Here is a 19339-nt window from a genome sequence, read left to right as displayed (position 1 = left end):
TGATACACCATCACGAAAATTTGAATTTTTTCTTTGTCCAGTGAGTGTTTCCTCTCTCCTCTTTCACTTTTTATTTAGCCCTTGTGGCCCTCCTTCCTTTTATCCAATATATATATATATATATATATATACAAATAATGAAGGAGACAGTAAACACTTACCACATGAATAGAAATAATTCAATATTTCGCGATCTGAGTCGCATTTTCAAGAAGGTAGATAAAAGATCGACGACACTGTGAGTAGAGGCACAGAATACTGACCGTAGCGTCTCTACGGTCAGTGTTGCCAGAAACAGTTGAAAGGAAACACGAAGTACTTTAGCCAGTGTTTACTGTAAGGTGGGTGGGTAGTTTCGGGGAGGAGAGGAAAGAGTTACTGGTTGGCTAGGTTGAGTCCGGGGGGTATAACAATATGTTATAAGCACATTCTTACTTTCCAAAGAAGCGCATGTTGGATGGCAAAACGGATCCGGATCCCAAAGTACCGGATCCAGATCAAAAAGTTCTGGATCCAGATCCGAAAGTACCGGATCCGGATCCGAAAAATTTTATGATCCGGATCCGCCAGGATCTGGATCTGGCCATCCCTAGTCTGCACTCTTCAGCAACAAAGGCTAGACTGATGCCACTCAGCATGGCTGTTCAAAAGGGTTCAAACTACGTAGTTCAACAGTTGTCCGCTGGATGGTGTTAATAAGGCTGCAAAAAAGTCAATATGGGAACTTATGGACCGCACTGTGTAAGTCTCAGTTTTTTGTAATTACAGGTAGTGTCGGTTACCTCCATTGCAAATTACTGTATTTGCAAGAAAGTTAGCAGATTTCTGTGAATTTTGCCATCAGAACTACACACACAGACTCTTTACATATATTTGACACAATAAACTGCCTTACGGATTGTGCTAGAAAATACATTATTCTGGATTCACTAAATATGAGTATATACACAGCATGTTGATTAATTTATAATAGGTAATGTTTGTATCATCAAACCCAATGGAGCAGGAAGAAAAACACTTTACATTACATAGTTTGCTGAACAGTTCCAAGATCGTATGAGTTTAGTTTTAAGTCCACTTTATGCACAGATAGGCTAATTGGGACTGGACCTACAGTTTAAAGTGGGATCCGAACCACTATTTTTTGTATTTCTCCACCGGGTATCAAATCCAGCATCCTTTGATTACAAGGAGGCATTAATTAATTGTTGCTGACCAAACACATAATTTCACAGATGCCAGGTTTTACGTTCTTGTGCCACGGCCACTATTCAAACCCAGATTTTGGAGCCCATATCGTGAGCCCTAAATTCTTATTTGGAGAGAAAGTGTTCTAATGTTTCAACTAAATACCAATCTTGCCATGGGATGACCCAGCACAGATACCAGATAATGTTCAAAGGTTGGGAGGATGAGAAGCATTTGGTGATATGAAAAGAACTAGTGAAGTACATTATTTGTGATGCCATCCATAGATATATCAACATAACTGTTACAGGTATAAGTTAGTACTGTATACATATTACAAATGGCAGTTAAAAAATACTAAACACTTACATATGCACAGATAGGCTAATTGGGACTGGACCTACAGTTTAAAGTGGGATCCGAACCACTATTTTTTGTATTTCTCCACCGGGTATCAAATCCAGCATCCTTTGATTACAAGGAGGCATTAATTAATTGTTGCTGACCAAACACATAATTTCACAGATGCCAGGTTTTACGTTCTTGTGCCACGGCCACTATTCAAACCCAGATTTTGGAGCCCATATCGTGAGCCCTAAATTCTTATTTGGAGAGAAAGTGTTCTAATGTTTCAACTAAATACCAATCTTGCCATGGGATGACCCAGCACAGATACCAGATAATGTTCAAAGGTTGGGAGGATGAGAAGCATTTGGTGATATGAAAAGAACTAGTGAAGTACATTATTTGTGATGCCATCCATAGATATATCAACATAACTGTTACAGGTATAAGTTAGTACTGTATACATATTACAAATGGCAGTTAAAAAATACTAAACACTTACATAATCCTTATTGATATTGATTACATTTCATTGCTTTACCCGTGCCTCAATACCTGCAGCACGTACGTCCCTGGTAACCCATGCTCAAGTTCTTGGTCATCTTGGCACTCACCATGAGCAGTCTTTTGGAAATTCAAATGTTTTTGGTTTTTGAATATGCTCTATAGGTTCTACCATGAGAATACCCTACTACATATGCTGCACTATCTATTGAAACTTGGCCTCCCCAAAGGCATAGTGCGAAAGCTGATGTCTTGTAATCAAGAGGTGTCAGGTTCTGTACAGAGGCACATAGTGGTTCGGATCCTATTTTAAACTGTAGGTCCAGGCCCAATTAACCATCTGTGTATCAAGTAGATGTAACACAAGAAAAAAAAATCAAATCTATTGTTATTTGCCTGTCAGCACAATCACATCATACCCATTGGATGCAAAAAAAGGAGTCCATCAAGCATTACCTGTTTTAAAATAATCAATGTACTGTTTATAAATAGTAGTTAATAATAACGCATTTTCAGCACAAAGTATGAAACACTTTCTTGTGTCATAACTAGTAACTTGTTATTATTTCTCAGCAACTTACCCAACTAATATTAAGCAGCATATACAGTGCAACCTTGACAACTCAAACCTCAACATTCCGAATTCCTTGATAAGTCGAATTTTTTGTAATCCTCTTGAATTGTTCATAACACTCAATACGAATTTTACCTCAACAACTCGAATAAAACCTTGATAAGATGAATTTATGTACAGTCTATGGGATGCCATTCGAGCTCAATAACTCAAGGGAAAGTATTAAAAACCTCTATGAGTCAAAGTTAAATTCTAATCACCTCTATAACACGAAATTTTAGTCGCACGGACCTCAATAAGTCGAAGTGTAGGGTCCGTAAGTACAATGTCAGGTGATAAACATACGTTATAGGCATACATAGTGCCGACCTTCAGAAGGGTCAGTAAACTTTAGACCTCTATAACTCGGCGATTTTGGCCCTCAATAACTTGAACCTTGGTAAGTTGAAATCCTTGATACCTCGAACTTTCTTCTCTTTCCCCTCAAGTTCGAGTTATCTAGGTTCCACTGTACTGCATAAAGAGGAATATAGTACTCAGAAAGACTATAAATACCTAATATTTAAAGAAAATGTAACGATACATGGAGAGCCATGGCACTAAGCACATAAACTCAAGAAATGTCGCCTCCCTGACAGTGCAGTGATATTGCCTTGTAATCAAAGGGTCCTTGGATCAATGGCCAGTGGAGGCAGACAATGCTTTAGAGCCTACTGTAGGTCCAGTCCCGATTAGCCTATCTGTGCATAAAACTGAGTTAAAACATATGTATTTTTTTTAAAATCAAGAAATGTTAAATACTATCGGGAAATGTGTACAATCAACTATCCATACATCACTAATGACAGACAAGTTATTGACATCTAAAAGTGACAATATGATGCAATGCAATTTACCTGAAGGCGTGTGCGAATTATAGCAGCCAGCCTCACACATTCTTCTCTCCTCGTGCAGTAGATTATGATGGACTCACAGCTGCTGAATCTTTCCCCTCTCAGCATGGAAATTAATGCACTGTCTTTACCTTCGTCACAGGAGACGGACAAGCACAGATTCCGTGGCATAATCACTCCCTTGATAATGGCATTCTCGTCACCTTCGCTGATGCCAATGTGCTCTACAATGCTCCTACCTGTATACTTAGTTGCAGTAGCAGTCAAGCCAAGAATGGAGGTCACTCCTAATCTGTCTCGTAGTATCTGCAGATCAAGCATTGGAATTATAATCCTTGATGTACAATGGTAGTGTAATCAGAACTGGAGTAATTTTTATTCTTCCACAAAATAATGATTTCCTGACGTTGTAAGGAAATCAAGGAATATTCTACTTTATAGTATGCAAGCAAATTGTTAGAAACTAGGGATGGCTGATCCAGATATCGGGTAATTTTCTATCCGGATTTGAAATATCTGAATATTGGATATTCTGATACCTGGATATGCAGATTATCCATACATCCAAATTATCTGGATATTTGGATTATCTACATAACCAGACTAAATTATCCTGATATTCGAATTATCCAAATTAGCTGGATATTTGGATTATCTGCATAATCTAGACCAAATTATCCTGATATTCGAATTATCTAGATATCCAGATTATCCAAATGTGTGTATTATCCAGACAGTTCAATAGTTTATCGTTTTACAAGCTATGCACATGTTCCTTTATTCATCATTTCGTATTTCACTGTACGGATTTTCTACAAATCCTTAATCAAATCTGTTCTATCCGAATAACCGTACTATGAAACACTCAAACGCTGGCCAAGGCAAAATTTATTGTATAAAAATACACTAAAAAAGTAACGTTTTCACCCTCTAACAGGGTCTTCTTCAGACAAAGATTCACACTAAAATGAAATCAACTGTACTATCTGGATATTCAGATTGTGTGTTGCATCCGAAACAGATATCGGATAATTTGAAATACGTATAGCAGTTATACGGATCTTTGGCCATCCCTATTAGAAACCATTCAAATACATGTAGAAACTTTATAGTACACAATAAAAGAACAAAAATGTATTGAATGAAAACATTTACTGAGGAATCAAGGTTCCCGTTAAGCTATTAGTAACATCTGATGAGTGTGTCTTTTATCAACATACAAAATAAATATTTACCACAGATTCTCAACAGCATTACAAGCATGCATATATACTAATCAAATGCAAAGTTTTTACACTGCGACAACAATTGCAAGGAATTATATTACTGCAGGCCTGGAAGCTGGATTTTTACATGGACGCTTATGGAATTATATTTTTAAGTACTCTAGGAACATGTTATTTAACATAATATAACACAAACAGAAAATGAAAATTTTAAGAACTGGCTGTTACAAAAAATGCCAAAACATTACTCTCAATAGTGAAAACTTATGTTGCAAAGCAGAGCAAGCATTATCATTCCCCATAATAAACATGTGGGAGTCTGAACAGATTTACTAGTGATGTTTTAATGAACTTGATGTAACTTATTAGGCAACATAAAAGGTCTGCTTACAACTGGTCATAATCTACAATTCTTACATGCATTTTGACTAGAGCTGAGCCGATGTCATTGTATTGGTATTGGTTGATACCAGTGGTATCGGCATCGGAAAGTATCAATTGGATTTTATTCACAGGTACCGGCCAATACTTTTCCGGCATTTTGATCTTTCGCAGTGTCCGCAAAAATGCCACGCAACACTTTTGCGAAGTATAATTATACTGGAAATTTTGCAAAATAACAATTTTCAATTAATATTACACCAATGTTGTGCAGAATTATTATTGTAAAGGGTACTTTAACCATGCAAGGCGGAGCAATGTACAACTGAATGTTTGTGTGGTTCTGTGTTAATAGCAGTTTGCTGCATGGTTGACGTCGAACTGCTGTCATCTATTGGTGGTAGACATAAAATGCTTTTACCAGTTTAAAAGAAAAGTGCTAGTCTATACTGCCATCTACAGGGAAATAAAAACCTACTTGCACAACATTGTTTTTGTCAGTCAACCGAGAAGCATTGCAGAAGAATACCACAGAAGGACCAAATTGCAAATTTTCGACAATAACACTCGCCTGAAAATGTACAGTAATTTTTCAAGTTATTTGTAATAACAAGTGTTAGCTTTTATATGAGTTGGTGTGATAAAAACTGTGTTAAGAGTGAAAATGTTACTTAGTTTCAAATATTAGTTACAAACCCAATGCAACTAGAATACAAGCAAAATGCATGAATCAAAAAAAGTTCACACTGATCACGATGTGTGAGGATACTGTCGGTGAATAACTAAAAAAAAATGATTTAAATACAATATTCTCAAGATTTAAAAATATAGAAATTTGTTTGATATAACCAGAAAATGCTGAAGCTGAATGATTTAAATCCCGCTTAAGGTTCAGCAGGAGAGAAATTTAAATTCTGGGCAGAGGCGTTAATATTCTCAAGTAATACTCGAATATTTTCAAGCAAAATTCTGTTAAATTGCTACTCATAATTGGAAAGAGTTACTTACACTCTAAAATTAATCAATATTTTGAACAACTTTTAATGATTACAGTTTTCAAGCTTTGGTATTTCAATCGGTGAGAGTTATCAGTATCAATATGGTTATCAGTTCAACCTTAATTTTAACACAATGGAAACAAATGTGTACCTTATGCAAAAACCGGACATCATTACTTTGACAGTTTTAAACTTTCAACACAGGTGATAAAAAAAAATCAGATTTAAATCACTTTAAATAAATAATTTATAGAATAATGTACATAAGAATTTTGTAGATATCAGAATCACTTTTCGTGAAAGTACATTCACTTCGTAATCATTCAATGGTGCTTATTAGGCCTCAAGAAAGGAAAAAAAAAATATATGTACTGATGGGGTGAAGCTCATACGAAAGGAAGTGTAATATGTAAACTGTAAAAACGCTTACATTTCTCTTGATTTAAAATTCGATAATTTTTATAGGCAAAATAGGAAACATTTTGTGTAGAATAATATACAAAATACTAATCATGTTAAACCATAAAGTGTCATTATCATTAAACTGTAAATAAACAAGGCAGCTGATATTTTGCAAACTATCATTAAAAAAATTGCCAAAATTCAGCTACAAGAGTTACAATTATATAGTACATCCAGAATGTTTTATTTTCACTGGGAGAAAGTTACTGAAATTATTATAGTTTCATTAACACATTCAACAAACATTTCCATAGTAGATTCATATGTACAGTATCAGTAACAGAAAAATGTATATTTACATGTACTTTTCATTTGTATTAATCAAACTGTTCAAATATTTTTTACAGGGCCGTTTACCAGAAAAAGCCTTTTTATATATAAAAAAATCTATATGTATGGTGCCAAAAACCATACAAGCAATCTTAAGCATATACGCATATTTTTTAAAAAAATAAAAAAAAAGATTTAAATTTTAAAAAATCTGATTTAAATTTAAGATTTTTAAATAAAAATCATGATTTTTACCCACCCTGCCAACAAGGTTCTGGTGCCTGGTTTCACGGCCATGATAATCCTTTATGAGGCTGTGTTTGTTCTGTGTGCTGAGTATCGGTTTACAGCCTCATTTTTTAATATGGGTAAGACATTTTTAGTCCTCAGAGAAGTGTTGGTTTTAGTTAGGTTAAGTGGCTAGACCTGGTATACTGTGACAGGTGCAAAATAACATGTTGATGCACCAAAAATAAAAAAAATTCATCTACCAATTCTTTCACATCAAGTTTGATGCCAAATTACGGCACAGATAATGTTAGCTAAAATCCATACCTTAGACCAATTCACTTTAGTCCATGTGTATACTAAAACCTCAATGCCAATAAGCACATACCTTGCAAAGCCTTAAATAGGATGGTCTGAAGTTATGTGACCACTGGGATACACAGTGAGCCTCATCGATGCATGCAAATGCAATTGGCGGAAGCTCTCTCAGAAGGCTACCAAATCCCGTTGAATTCTCACTCCCTACAACAGCTTCCGGCGAGACAAGCAGAATGTGGATATCTCCCTTCTTCACGAGATCGACCACTTTCTCTCGCTGCTTCGGACTCTGATTTGTGTGGAGGCAAGCTGCATGAAGAAAGGGAGGAAGCCCGGTCACCTGTAAAGGAAAGTCACAATCATGTCTTGGTAACATTATTACAGAATATTGTAACGACCCTGCGTGGTCATCACATTTAGCTATCCTGCGTGATACCCATATTCTTTAATATATAATTATTAATGCTTGAGAAATGCCCTGCGAGGCTTACGCTTTTGATTTATCTTTTATCTAATTTTGAGTGCATTGTTGTTAAGCATATATTGTTATGGCACACACGTTTTGGTTAAAGAAAGCATGCTAAATACCCTGCGTGGTTTACGCATTCAGTTATCTTTTGTGCAGTAATTGTTGTTTAATTTGTAACTTGCATTGTCGAATCTCTTTATCTTGTAATTTCTTTAATGTAACGTGTTCAGTTTAGCACACAAGTGTTAAGTTTTTATCGCCACATGCTAGTGGTTTTTACAATGCTAAACTTGATATTTTATAACGCACGAGTTGCATCTCGTGAATTGAAGGGAGTTTGCAACGCTGCAGCCGGCTTAGTTCCAATCTTCCCCACCCACCTCAGTGCTGCCACCAAACAGTATATAAACAAAGCAGCGAGGCCCGGAGCTCAGTCGACTGCCAGATGCCGACTGCGAAAGACCTGGTTCCCAGATCTAGTCTGGATGTTTCCCCTACCAGGATCCAATAGCTTCCTTGAGAAGGAAGGAGGAGAATAAGAAAAGCAGATTCCCTACCTACCTGGTCTGCTCCATAAGAGCTTGATGTGCTACCCTTGGGTCGTGGCGGCCCAAGCCCAAGTCTCCTGGGTGCTTCCAGACCTTCCCTTTGTACGGTGCCGTCTCTTGCTACTGACTGGACATACCTTGTCGTAGCTGGATTGACTTTGCGGCGTCCTTTCATATCAACACCTTTGTGAAACCGCGGGCCCTTTGGCCCGTCCCTCACTATTGATGCTTTCGCATGTGGTCCCCAGACGGCGTGGCACGTGACGACTACCAAAGTTCCTATTGGTTACCTGTACTAGTTGGTTCCCCCTAAATTAGATAAGAATACTAATACTGCCCAGGTACCTCACTGAGGAGGATTTAAGAGCGTGTGTGCTAAACTGGTTATTTACATGCGTGTATAAATATAAATAAACTTTTACAAGTTGACCTTTGACCTTTCCATACTAAACCCCGCAAGCCCTGAGATACTTTGAGTCCATGTCTTCGGCTGGCTACAAGCTAGCATATATGGGTACACTTTTGCACCGCTCCGTGGTGTACTGTGCAGTGCTCCGGTGCGCGGACGTTGCAATATTTACACAAAACAATTATAAATGCAACAGAGAAATAGAAGAAAGCAAAATGATTTAATTGAGTCTGTGGCAAAACAGTTAACAGAAGCACATATGACCAGAAGTATGTTCCTCGGCAGATTCAACAAACTATATCTTCCATTCTGAAGAAACAACTTCCAGTCTCACGTCAGAGGGATTTGGTGAAATATGTAAAGTTCCTTAGGTACCCTCGTGGCAATGGAAAGAAAACTTAACAAAGATGTGTTGTGTGCACCCTACCTGTATGTGGAGACCCCAGAAATCACAACTGCTTAAATTTAATCTAAACATTTGGTTCATTTTTGGAAACAATGGTGTTAGTCTTTATATTAATAGAGACATTATTGTTTACCTTACAACGTTCTGATGTTAATTTTGTTCACTATTATCTTTTGTGTTTATTAACATAGCGTAAAACCATGTTCATGAATTTCCTAAAGTACAAATTTGATGACAGTAAAGCTTTCCTTTCCACAAAAATAATTATCTTTTGTGCTTTTTCATGATTAAATATTATCACACGTGCTTACAAAATTACTTTGATTCTCAGACTAGAAAATTGATCCTTGTTTTTAGAACGAGGTAGAAAATACCCCACATCCAAAATAGCATGACAAACAAGAAATGTCCCAAGTTATGGGTTAAATATTGCATAGGTGAAGTTCTATATTCCTACGTTGCAGTTTTTATTGGTTTTCCAATTAATTTCGATGACAAAACCTTTGATTATAAAGGCAATGGTACTTTGAAATTTATCAGAAAACCAATAAAAACGGGAATGCAGAAATATGGAACATTGCCCATGGAATATAAGTGATATTTTCCACAAATATACAAGGACTCATGTTTTTGAAAAACTAATAGAAATTAAGATGCCTCATTAGGGTATATGCATGCATATTGACCATTTTCTACCTGACAGCATATTTAAACCATTTTTCAGTTATATTCAGAATATTTTTACTTTCTCAAGCTATAAAAAGCTTATTTCTCTTGTAGTCTACGGTTGTTACAAGCATAAAAACACAATTTGTTGAGACATTTCAGGAAAACACATGCTGCCTTCATCAGACATTTATTTTTAGTTTGATTAAAGATATGGTTATAACAATGGTTAAAAAATTTCAACAAAAATGAATTAGTTATACAATGGATCTTGTCAATGTTACATTGTTGTAACATAGCAACTTAACTGGGAAACAAGCAGTCTGTTTTATTATTATTTTAGTTAAAATATTTATCACATTTTTAAAAAATTACAAATCCCAAATATCATCAGGCAATTCAAAATCATCATTGCATACCAATGAAATCTCTAAAATGACTCAGTTTAATTCCTTATACTCCGTAAATGTATTTCATACAGTTAAAAAAAAGAAAAAGAAAATCAGTTTTTCATACACCATCTTGAAACACATTGTCAAATTTTGCCACAAGTTTTCTACCTGCAAAAAGAATTTTACGTAAATAGTTCTAAATTTATATCAGTTATCATGGCCACTAAATATATGACTTATTCCTCTCTGCCCATCCACTCTAACTCATGCCCCATATTATAACTTTATTGTCAAATTATAGTGCAAGTACATAATGCTCCTGTAATTTTCATGCACAAAGCTCAAAACTATAAACTATTCAAAGCTATGAAAATGTCAAATATGATCAAAATATGAAAGTATACATATATGCTGTACTTACTTGAGTACCCTACACCCTTAAAAATAAAAGTAAGAAAAAAAAACTGAAATTGTGGTAGATCATGAAGGTGCACAACTTACATGGGTACAGAGCTCCTGACCAGACACAAATAACATTTATCCTGCATAGGCAAGCAACCCATTATGATGAGAAATGAGAAAAATTATTTAAAGTGTGTTCTGATTTAATTATGCCACAATTAAAGACATTTCAATAAAATGTACTTAATTCTCCCTTGTAATGATTAAACATGCAAAAAATTTATTGTATCAATTGATCATTACAGTTTGAACTTTGATGTACCACTATGGTTTCTCCCACATAAGGAAGTGACTGATGACCAAGGTGCTACCACATTTCAAAATTATAAGCTTTGTTCTAAAAATGCAATTGTTTTATCTAAAAATTTCTGATACTTTTTATTTTTTGTTTCCTGGATATATAGTCCCTTATAGTCCTTTTCTAGCATGATTTGAGGAAAATACCCTGAAAAAAAAACATTTTAATTTGTACTACATTCATTATTTTTAGTATTATAAGCTCTGCTAAGCGTTTCCTTTAGAAGTTTTCCAAAAATTCTTGACAATCGTAGAACGTCACAAGTATTTAAAGCAATAACTTTTTGACTGGGTTTTTCGAGGTGGGTTTTCTGAAAGAACCCGCATGAAAAGGCTGGATCCTGAGAAACAGGATCTGAACATCTGAATGGTAGTTTTAGTTTCTTCTACCCCTTGTCCCACAAACTTGTTTCTCTTTTGTTTTTTTAATCCTATAATAATTTTACACCCTATGAAGAAAATATTATTAATTAATTAGAAACTTGATTGTTCTTAGGGCATATTTATGGTCAGATATATATTTTGTTGATTTTTATGATTCTAGCAATAACTATGTTGGAAAGGTTCTTTCTTGTTACATTTGCATTAAACATTACTGTTCCTAGGTACTCACCTGATCCTCCATAAGCGATACCAATGGAGAGACGACCAGTGTGATGCAGCTAGTCCTTTGAGCATACATGTACGCAGGCAGCTGGTAGCACAAGCTCTTTCCTGCCCCTGTTGACAATATGAGTAGAGTGGGCAAGCCAGATAATACTCTCATTACAGCTTCTTCTTGACCTGGCCTGAACGTTTCATGTCCAAACATCTTGAGAATGTCATATACTTCATCAGGAGTACCTAAATAATTGTTAAATATGATAAAACATCATTAATTCAAAAATATTTTAAGTCATGCCCAGACTTACAAATGATTTTTGGAAATTAATTCTATTAAACTTATTATTTATAACTGGGGATGAACCAATACCATACTGATGCCGATTCATTCCAGTCTATTATTGTCTGTTTATGAAATGAAAATGTATACATAAGTATGCAACATGAAGATGAAATAATAATTCTATTCACGTTAGCATTCTAATACCTAAAATCATACACAAAAAGTACATTCTATGGGGTACAGTATTTCCTTGTTTGGTCACTTCATAGCAAGTTCTTCTGAAGCCATGTTGTGAAATAATTATACAGGGTGTCACAAAACTAAGCAGCATAACCTCAGGAATGTGTTCCTCATATGTAAACAAAAAAAGCAGTTGCTTATATTTTGGACACCCTGTGTACACAGTGGAACCCCAATTTTACATTTTCTTGCATTATGTATTCGATCTTGATGCTCCCAACATACCAAAATGTTATTCAAGTTTCCCAAATTTTAAATTTTTTCAGCTTAGTCCTCTGAAAAACCATAAATTGAGGTGGCACTGTACTAGGAATGGAAGGTTCTGAGTTACAAGCGTTGCTAGGAATGTTTGCAGGGGGTTGATATAAAATCAATTAACAAGTATGAACAATTATTATTATTATAGATTAGGGATGGGACGATATGAAATTTTGGCCGATACCGATAAACTACCAATATAAAATTTACCGATCCGATATAAAATTAGAAATGGTCCTGGAAGAACCTGAAAGGTTCATTGACCTCCTTAAAAATTGTGTGTTATAAAAAGACTGCCGTGCAAGAGAAATTGCATATTTAGACATTTACTTTTTAATAAAGTAGGGCATGGAGATTATCCATAAAAATTACAACAAAACAGCAGAATTTTGCACTAATCTATCAGATATTTATCGATATATCGGATCGGTAAAATAATCGGTAATTTTACCGATAAACCGATATGCCTATATCTGCCGATACCGATTAATCGGTCCGATCCCTATTATAGATGGATATTAATTTACTGTTATCATATACTTGCAGAATTTCTAATCAATAAGCTAGATAATTGGTGTCTGGCATAACTGTTTCTCTTTAATAATTATTGTTATTTTTCAGATTACATACCACATGCATCAAAATACATAGTCATTCCAGTGTTTTCTTTTGCCACACATTTTAGTCAACATTTATAATTCGTATTCTATTTTCCGGAATTTGAAAATGGATTTTGGAATTTAGAATCTACTATTCTTTAAATCGAGTGATAAATGTGAAAATTTAGCATTTCCACCTAGCAGCATGTTAAATGAGACCTGTAAAAAGTGGAGGGAATTTGAATTTATGACATGATTTCACAGCATAGCCCACTAACTATAGTGAATCCTCGATCAGATGTTTTTCAGGGGATCAAGGAGAAAAATCTTAAAATGTGGGAAAATGTATAATTAATGAACATTTCGTAATATTTTGCTATGTTGGAATCATCAGGAATAATCTACAATGGGGAAAAATCTAATGGGAAAATATGGGAATTTAAAATCAGCACACGCAGTGTGCGATGTATATGGTATGAATTTCATCATGCACACAATCAATAAACAGTTGTATCTGAATATTAGCTGTAAATGGTTTTAACTAGTTGTGTGGTACCATAAAAAAATTTACATGCTATGTACCAAGGGGTTGCAGTCAATGAACCAAAACATTATCTTATCATATTTAAACATTACGGGGACTCAAATATTTAAAAAAAATTGCAGTAAGTGTGAACAAAATAGAATGCTGTAATTACTAATGATCTTTCAAGTTTGTTAAGAGAAAGAAGAAACAGATTACAATAACATTGTAACGTTTTAATAAGATTTGTATTAAAGTGAATAAAAACATATATTTACTCTTGGTAGCAATAGTATCATACAAACTCTCCTTTCTTTCAAATTTCAGGAAATTATAGACAATAACAAAGATTCACAATACTCATCTGACTGATTCAAGGAACTCTAAAACCTATTACAAGTAAAATACAGGGTTATAAAAGCGTAACCAATCATTCCCTCCCCCCCCCCCCCCAAATCTTACATCTGAACACTTTAAAGCAAGAAAGATGAGTGCCACAAAAACTTTACTTGTTTTGATACATGCAGTTTTATTTAAGCCTGGGACTCAAATGGACCCCATGGTACCACACTTGGGTTGGTTAAAACAGCCTTTATTACCTATCACAGATCCATTTTCATTGAGTTGATAGTATGGCTCAATTCTAGATCCTCGTGATCGCATCTGTGGAGCCTCCTCTTTGCTTTGTTCTACCTCTTCACAGGTATTGCTCTCCTTCGGAACCTGCATAAATAATACATATGTGATTATTAATTATATGAAGAGGAAATAAAGCTCACATACATGTATGACAAAAAGCCACTTGGTAGGTTGCACCTCTGAGTAAACAGATATACCATCACCTTACTAATAATTGGAGAAAATTTGTTCACTGACAACACTCATCAGTCAAATATGTATTATAGAGACATTAATTTGATGCGTTTCCAGTGCACTTCAGAGCACACCCAGAAATAAATCATATAACTCTAACTGCCAACATTTTCACACAAGAAATGGCTGCTATTCGCACATATCTCTCTTTTCCTGTAGCTTTCGTCTAGAACCAATGCTTGAAAATTGCAACAATTAAAAGATTAAAATATTGATTAATATATCTGTGTCAGTATGCATGGGTTTTCTTTAAAATTTTCAAGAATTACATGAAAATACCCAGCATTTAAATACAATATCCACTTTACCCAATGCTGGTGCAAAATTAATAAAAACTTGAAATTTTCCACAATTTTCAGGATAATTAAAAGTGTCTTGCAGCATTTTGAGGACCCTACAAAAGACACAAATTCAGAAAAGTATCACCTGGCAGGGTTAAAAAAAATTTTTTTTTTTAATATTTTCAGTTTATTTATGGAAATTTATATAACTTTTCTTTAATAACATGTTTTTTTGTGTGTTTTCTTTATCATGTACATCATTAAATCAGAATAATAATAAACTTGCCATTATAAATTTTTGCACTGTTGCCAACTAAATTTTAAAATCAGCAGCGATATGTTAGTCTGGGTCATATATTATTATGTACGGCATAGTTATTCATGCTATTATTCCTTGAATCTTCTTTAAGAAGGCCACTCCGGCACAAGAATTTTAATTATTTTTAATTCAATATTATTCTAAATAATAAGGTAAATGTTTTAAGATCACATTTCATAGCTTATCTAAGTTGGATTCATGGCTTCGCAAATGAAGAAAAAAATGCTGGCTCCTGAAAAAAAAGGTCTGACACCTGAATTATTTTTAGTTTTGTCTACTCCTGTCACCTGATATTGGTAAATAAATTCCAACCAATACACAGCATTGGTATCAGACCTACTTTCCTCACACATCATGTGGCTACATCAGGAAGCTGAACATTCTAAACTTTGAAACATAATAAATGATGGTAAGACTGAAAAGACAAAGACAAACAGAAAAGCAAGACAGAAGTTGCCACGTCACATTTCTTTCGGTTTCACTTCTGGCTGGTTACTATTTTTTACAACTTTTCTTGTGTTTTCAAGTTAAAAATCTACTCCTATATAAAGCAGCATGATGATGTGAAAGCTACAGAGAGGTGTGTGCCAAAAGTGAACACATTGCTTGTGTTAAAAGTCATTACAACAGATTCTTGCCAACAGAACCTTAAGGTAAGTAGTTAAATGTTAAGGTCCAGGTATCAGGAACTGGTGTGTAATCACAGCGCAGAATGGTTATTTTGACACAATCCTGGTACCCTACTGGCTGCTTTCGGGAGGGGGATCTTTAACGTTGTTGGATTGTTGGATCTTGCCTAAGCACTAGGCCCAATTGGTTGTTTGACCGCAAGTTCCTTCATAGGGAAACGCGGTAACATAAGGTCACTGCCATAAAGGCAGTTCCCATGCCAGATATAAGAGTGGCGGGACTGTAATAGTTGTGTAATACTACCCTAGAAGATGGTGACAGTGGCTATCAAAAGTAATAAAACTAACAAAAACAAAGTTTTGTGGATAAGATAGTACTTTATTCCAGAAGAAATAAATAATGATGAGAATGGTGGTGCCCGTTATACACTACCTGAACTTCTGCCACAGCATTCTCCCTTTGCCTCTTTCTCCTATGGGCTTCCTCAGAGGCCTGGTCCGCCATCAAAGCTGCTTCCTCAAGGGTTGGAAAATACACTTCTTCCTCCTCTTCAGCACACTGTTGATTCTCAACTGGAGAACAAAAAGAGAGTAGTTACACCCTTTAGATCATGAGGCAGTTTAAGTATAGTGTAAATGAATGCATTCATTTCATGTTCAATACGAAGAGCAATCAACTGAAACCTCAGTCAAATGTACTGCTGTCCTTGAACAAATATTAAGCCGACCTCTGTCGCGAAGTGGTTAGCATAAAGTGCTAAGACACCAGGGGTCCCGGGTTCAAATCCAGGTCTGAGCATGGGTGTTCTTTGTGAGTGTCCCTTCATCAATGTCATCACATCATCACTCATGTTTGAGACTTGTAAAAATTGGAAGAAAACGAAGTAAGCCAATTCAATCATTGAAGCAATATTGCATGGTAGTCCGCTGGCTGCATATCCTGTATGTGGTGCTTTTGCCTCTCTTCCTGAAAGTCTGTAACATGGTCATGGAAACACCCTGTATATTTCACCATTATGAAGAGTCAATGCTCAAGAAAAAGGTTAGAAAAAATGTTAATGAACCAAGAAAAATCTACCATCTTACGGGAAAGTCATTATGTATACCCCAAAATTCAATAACAAAAATTTAAAAATCACAAATTGCAGTCAACAACACAAAAGATAAAAAAATACTGAACAATCCTTACAAAAAAAACCTAACAAATTGCAGATCAAGATGAAAAAACATTTACTAACATTACTGACTATTTTTCCCCTCTGCAATAGCAATCATTATTTTAGAATCCAAGATCATACGTTGCTATGTGTAAGATTTTTCTCTCTAATAATCCTTTTACTAGGCCTATACCTCAAAATAAATCAGGGATGTCTTTCTCAACATTTGAATGTAATTTATGAGTTTTTCTCAAGCATTATAAACATAAAAAATACAATACTAGCCACAAATAAAATGAAATGGATTCTGTGAAGAAATGGAAAATTCTACCTTTCAGACAATTTCTTGCAAAATGTCCAATATCGCCACACTTGAAACATTTCAACAGTCTCCCACTTTTTGTATCGTCATCTATAGAAGAGTTCTGCCTTTTCTTCCACATCATCTTCTTGTACTTTGAGTAAGACGTGTTCTTCCGTCCTCTAACGTAGATCTTCTTCTTTATGTTGATTCTAACATAATTCTCATTAGCTTTACCACTTTCGACTTTCCTGTAAAACGGAAATAAAAATCAGTATTGCACTATGTATACATAAAAAGTACATATAGCTATGCACAGGGCTCGAAAAATCTCGGTCGCCATGGCGACTCAAATTTCAGCCTGGCGACTGTGATCTTATGCTGTAATATGTACGAAATTTTGATGATTCTAAGTTCAAATTGCAGTACAGCATAAGTTAGCAAATGATTTTTTTTTTTAAATCAACGATGTGAACATTCCAAAGGGTCAGTAATAATTTTTTACTCTTTGTCCACCAACACCCCATTTCCTGTTTTATTGAATGATTTAGCGATGTTTTGAATACCGTGGTGCTCAGCTTCTTATACAGAGTGTTCCAAAAGTTGCACAACCCAAACTTTGAAAATGTATATCATGAAAACCGTAAGAGATATTTACACCGGGTTTTCTGCATTATAAAGTCTCATCCATTGCGATACTTTTCAATGCTTAAAATTATCAGTTTTCTCCATACAGAAAATTTAGATAAATTAATAACTGGAGGAAGGCAGCGTTAAAATTCTTACAGAAATGCACTTTTGAATGAGAAAAATATGTAAGAAATTATCGAAGGGTCATAATTATATGTCTGATGACTGATGCCATATCAATCTATCATTTGTGACCAATATTGCTCATGTGCAACATTTGATGGATTTTTATTGGCGATGTTATGGGTTGAGTGAAAAGTGCCATTTATGAGATATATATATGGCAATGCTAGCAGGTCGAACGATTTCTCTAACCACTGAGCTACTGAGCCGGCCTGATTACCTGTGTGGAATCGTCTCTGCCAGTGGTACCGCAACGTGATCTGTTGCCTTTGAAACACAGTCGACTTCGACATTGCCTGGTTCCTCCCAGCGTAGAGATGTTAATGCATTTTTCGCTGAAAATTTCTATGTAGTACATTTCCTGTGTGTGCCTGATCTTCAATAATTAACATCTCTACGCTGGGAGGAACCAGGCAACGTCGAAGTCTACTGTATTTCAAAGACAACAGATCCCGTTGTGGTAACACTGGCAGAGAAGATTCCACACAGGTAAAACAGCGACAGCGAAAAAATAGATGAGGCCAGGCTGGCTCAGTGGTTAGAGCAATGGCACAGTATATCAGAGACCCGTGTTCGAGTCCTGGTCGAACCTGCATTTTTCACTGAAAATTTCTACGTTGGTATATATTGTTGAAAATCAATTCTCAGATGTTTTCAGCAAATTAACAATATTTTTTAAAATAATGTAATTGCTTTTATTTGGATACATGCTAACATAAATTTATTAACCCAGTGATAGCTGCTTACATGATTAGTTTAGTGCAGAAAACCTGGTGTAAATATATCTTACGGTTTTCATGATATACATTTTCAAAGTTTGGGTTGTGCGACTTTTGAAACACACTGTAGTGTTAAAACCCTTACCATATCCAAATTAACATATTTTTCTTTTACATACGTGGGTTAGGTCATAAGTGATGGCAACTATTCTCTTTCTCGCGAACAGGGGACAAGACGAAAAATCTAAGATATATGTTTGAAAGTGTATGGAATGGACTTGAGAAAGAAGCCACCAGATGGTGTATGTGAACAACGGTGGGGGTAGTAAGTGTGCATGCAAGTTCAGTCAGTGAATGACAGCGTTCGAAAATTATCCTACACGAGAACGCAACAGCTCACACGGCGGACAATGTTAGGCATCGCTTACAGCGGTGGGGATGGAAGGTTCTTCCACACCCGCCTTATTCTCCTGATCTAAGTTCATGTGACTATGATCTCATCCCCAAAGTGAAGAAGCCATTGCGTGGGAAACGGATTGCCAACAAAGAAGAGATCATAAAAGTATTTTGGGGAGAGGTAGCACACGTTAGTGCTGCACATGCAGTGGATGGTATTCAGCGCTTGCCAAATCGCTGGCAACGGACAGTGGGTGACCTGGGTGAATACTCTGAAGGTTGTTAAACAGTGTAGTCTTGTGTACTTCT

At 35.5% G+C, this 19339-nt stretch overlaps 1 protein-coding gene across 1 annotated transcript in view; it reads right to left on the bottom strand.

Moving 5' to 3' along the window:
* The window catches only part of RecQ4 (RecQ4 helicase), a 57340-nt gene that overhangs the window by 24833 nt on the left and 13168 nt on the right, over window positions 1-19339 (bottom strand). Inside the window, exons 3-8 of the mRNA XM_083135748.1 lie at window positions 17133-17353; window positions 16078-16217; window positions 14142-14265; window positions 11650-11879; window positions 7458-7727; window positions 3508-3810 (exon numbers count right to left, since the gene is read on the bottom strand). Coding sequence (XP_082991874.1) covers window positions 3508-3810; window positions 7458-7727; window positions 11650-11879; window positions 14142-14265; window positions 16078-16217; window positions 17133-17353 — 1288 coding nt within the window. The remainder of the gene's footprint in view (window positions 1-3507; window positions 3811-7457; window positions 7728-11649; window positions 11880-14141; window positions 14266-16077; window positions 16218-17132; window positions 17354-19339) is intronic.

The sequence above is a fragment of the Lepisma saccharinum genome, chromosome 14 (genome assembly GCF_977018435.1).
Source record: "Lepisma saccharinum chromosome 14, izLepSacc3.1, whole genome shotgun sequence".
NCBI classification, from domain to species: Eukaryota; Metazoa; Arthropoda; class Insecta; order Zygentoma; family Lepismatidae; genus Lepisma; species Lepisma saccharinum.
The sequence above is the reverse complement of the archived record's forward strand: the minus strand, read 5'-3'. Positions and strand labels throughout refer to the sequence as shown.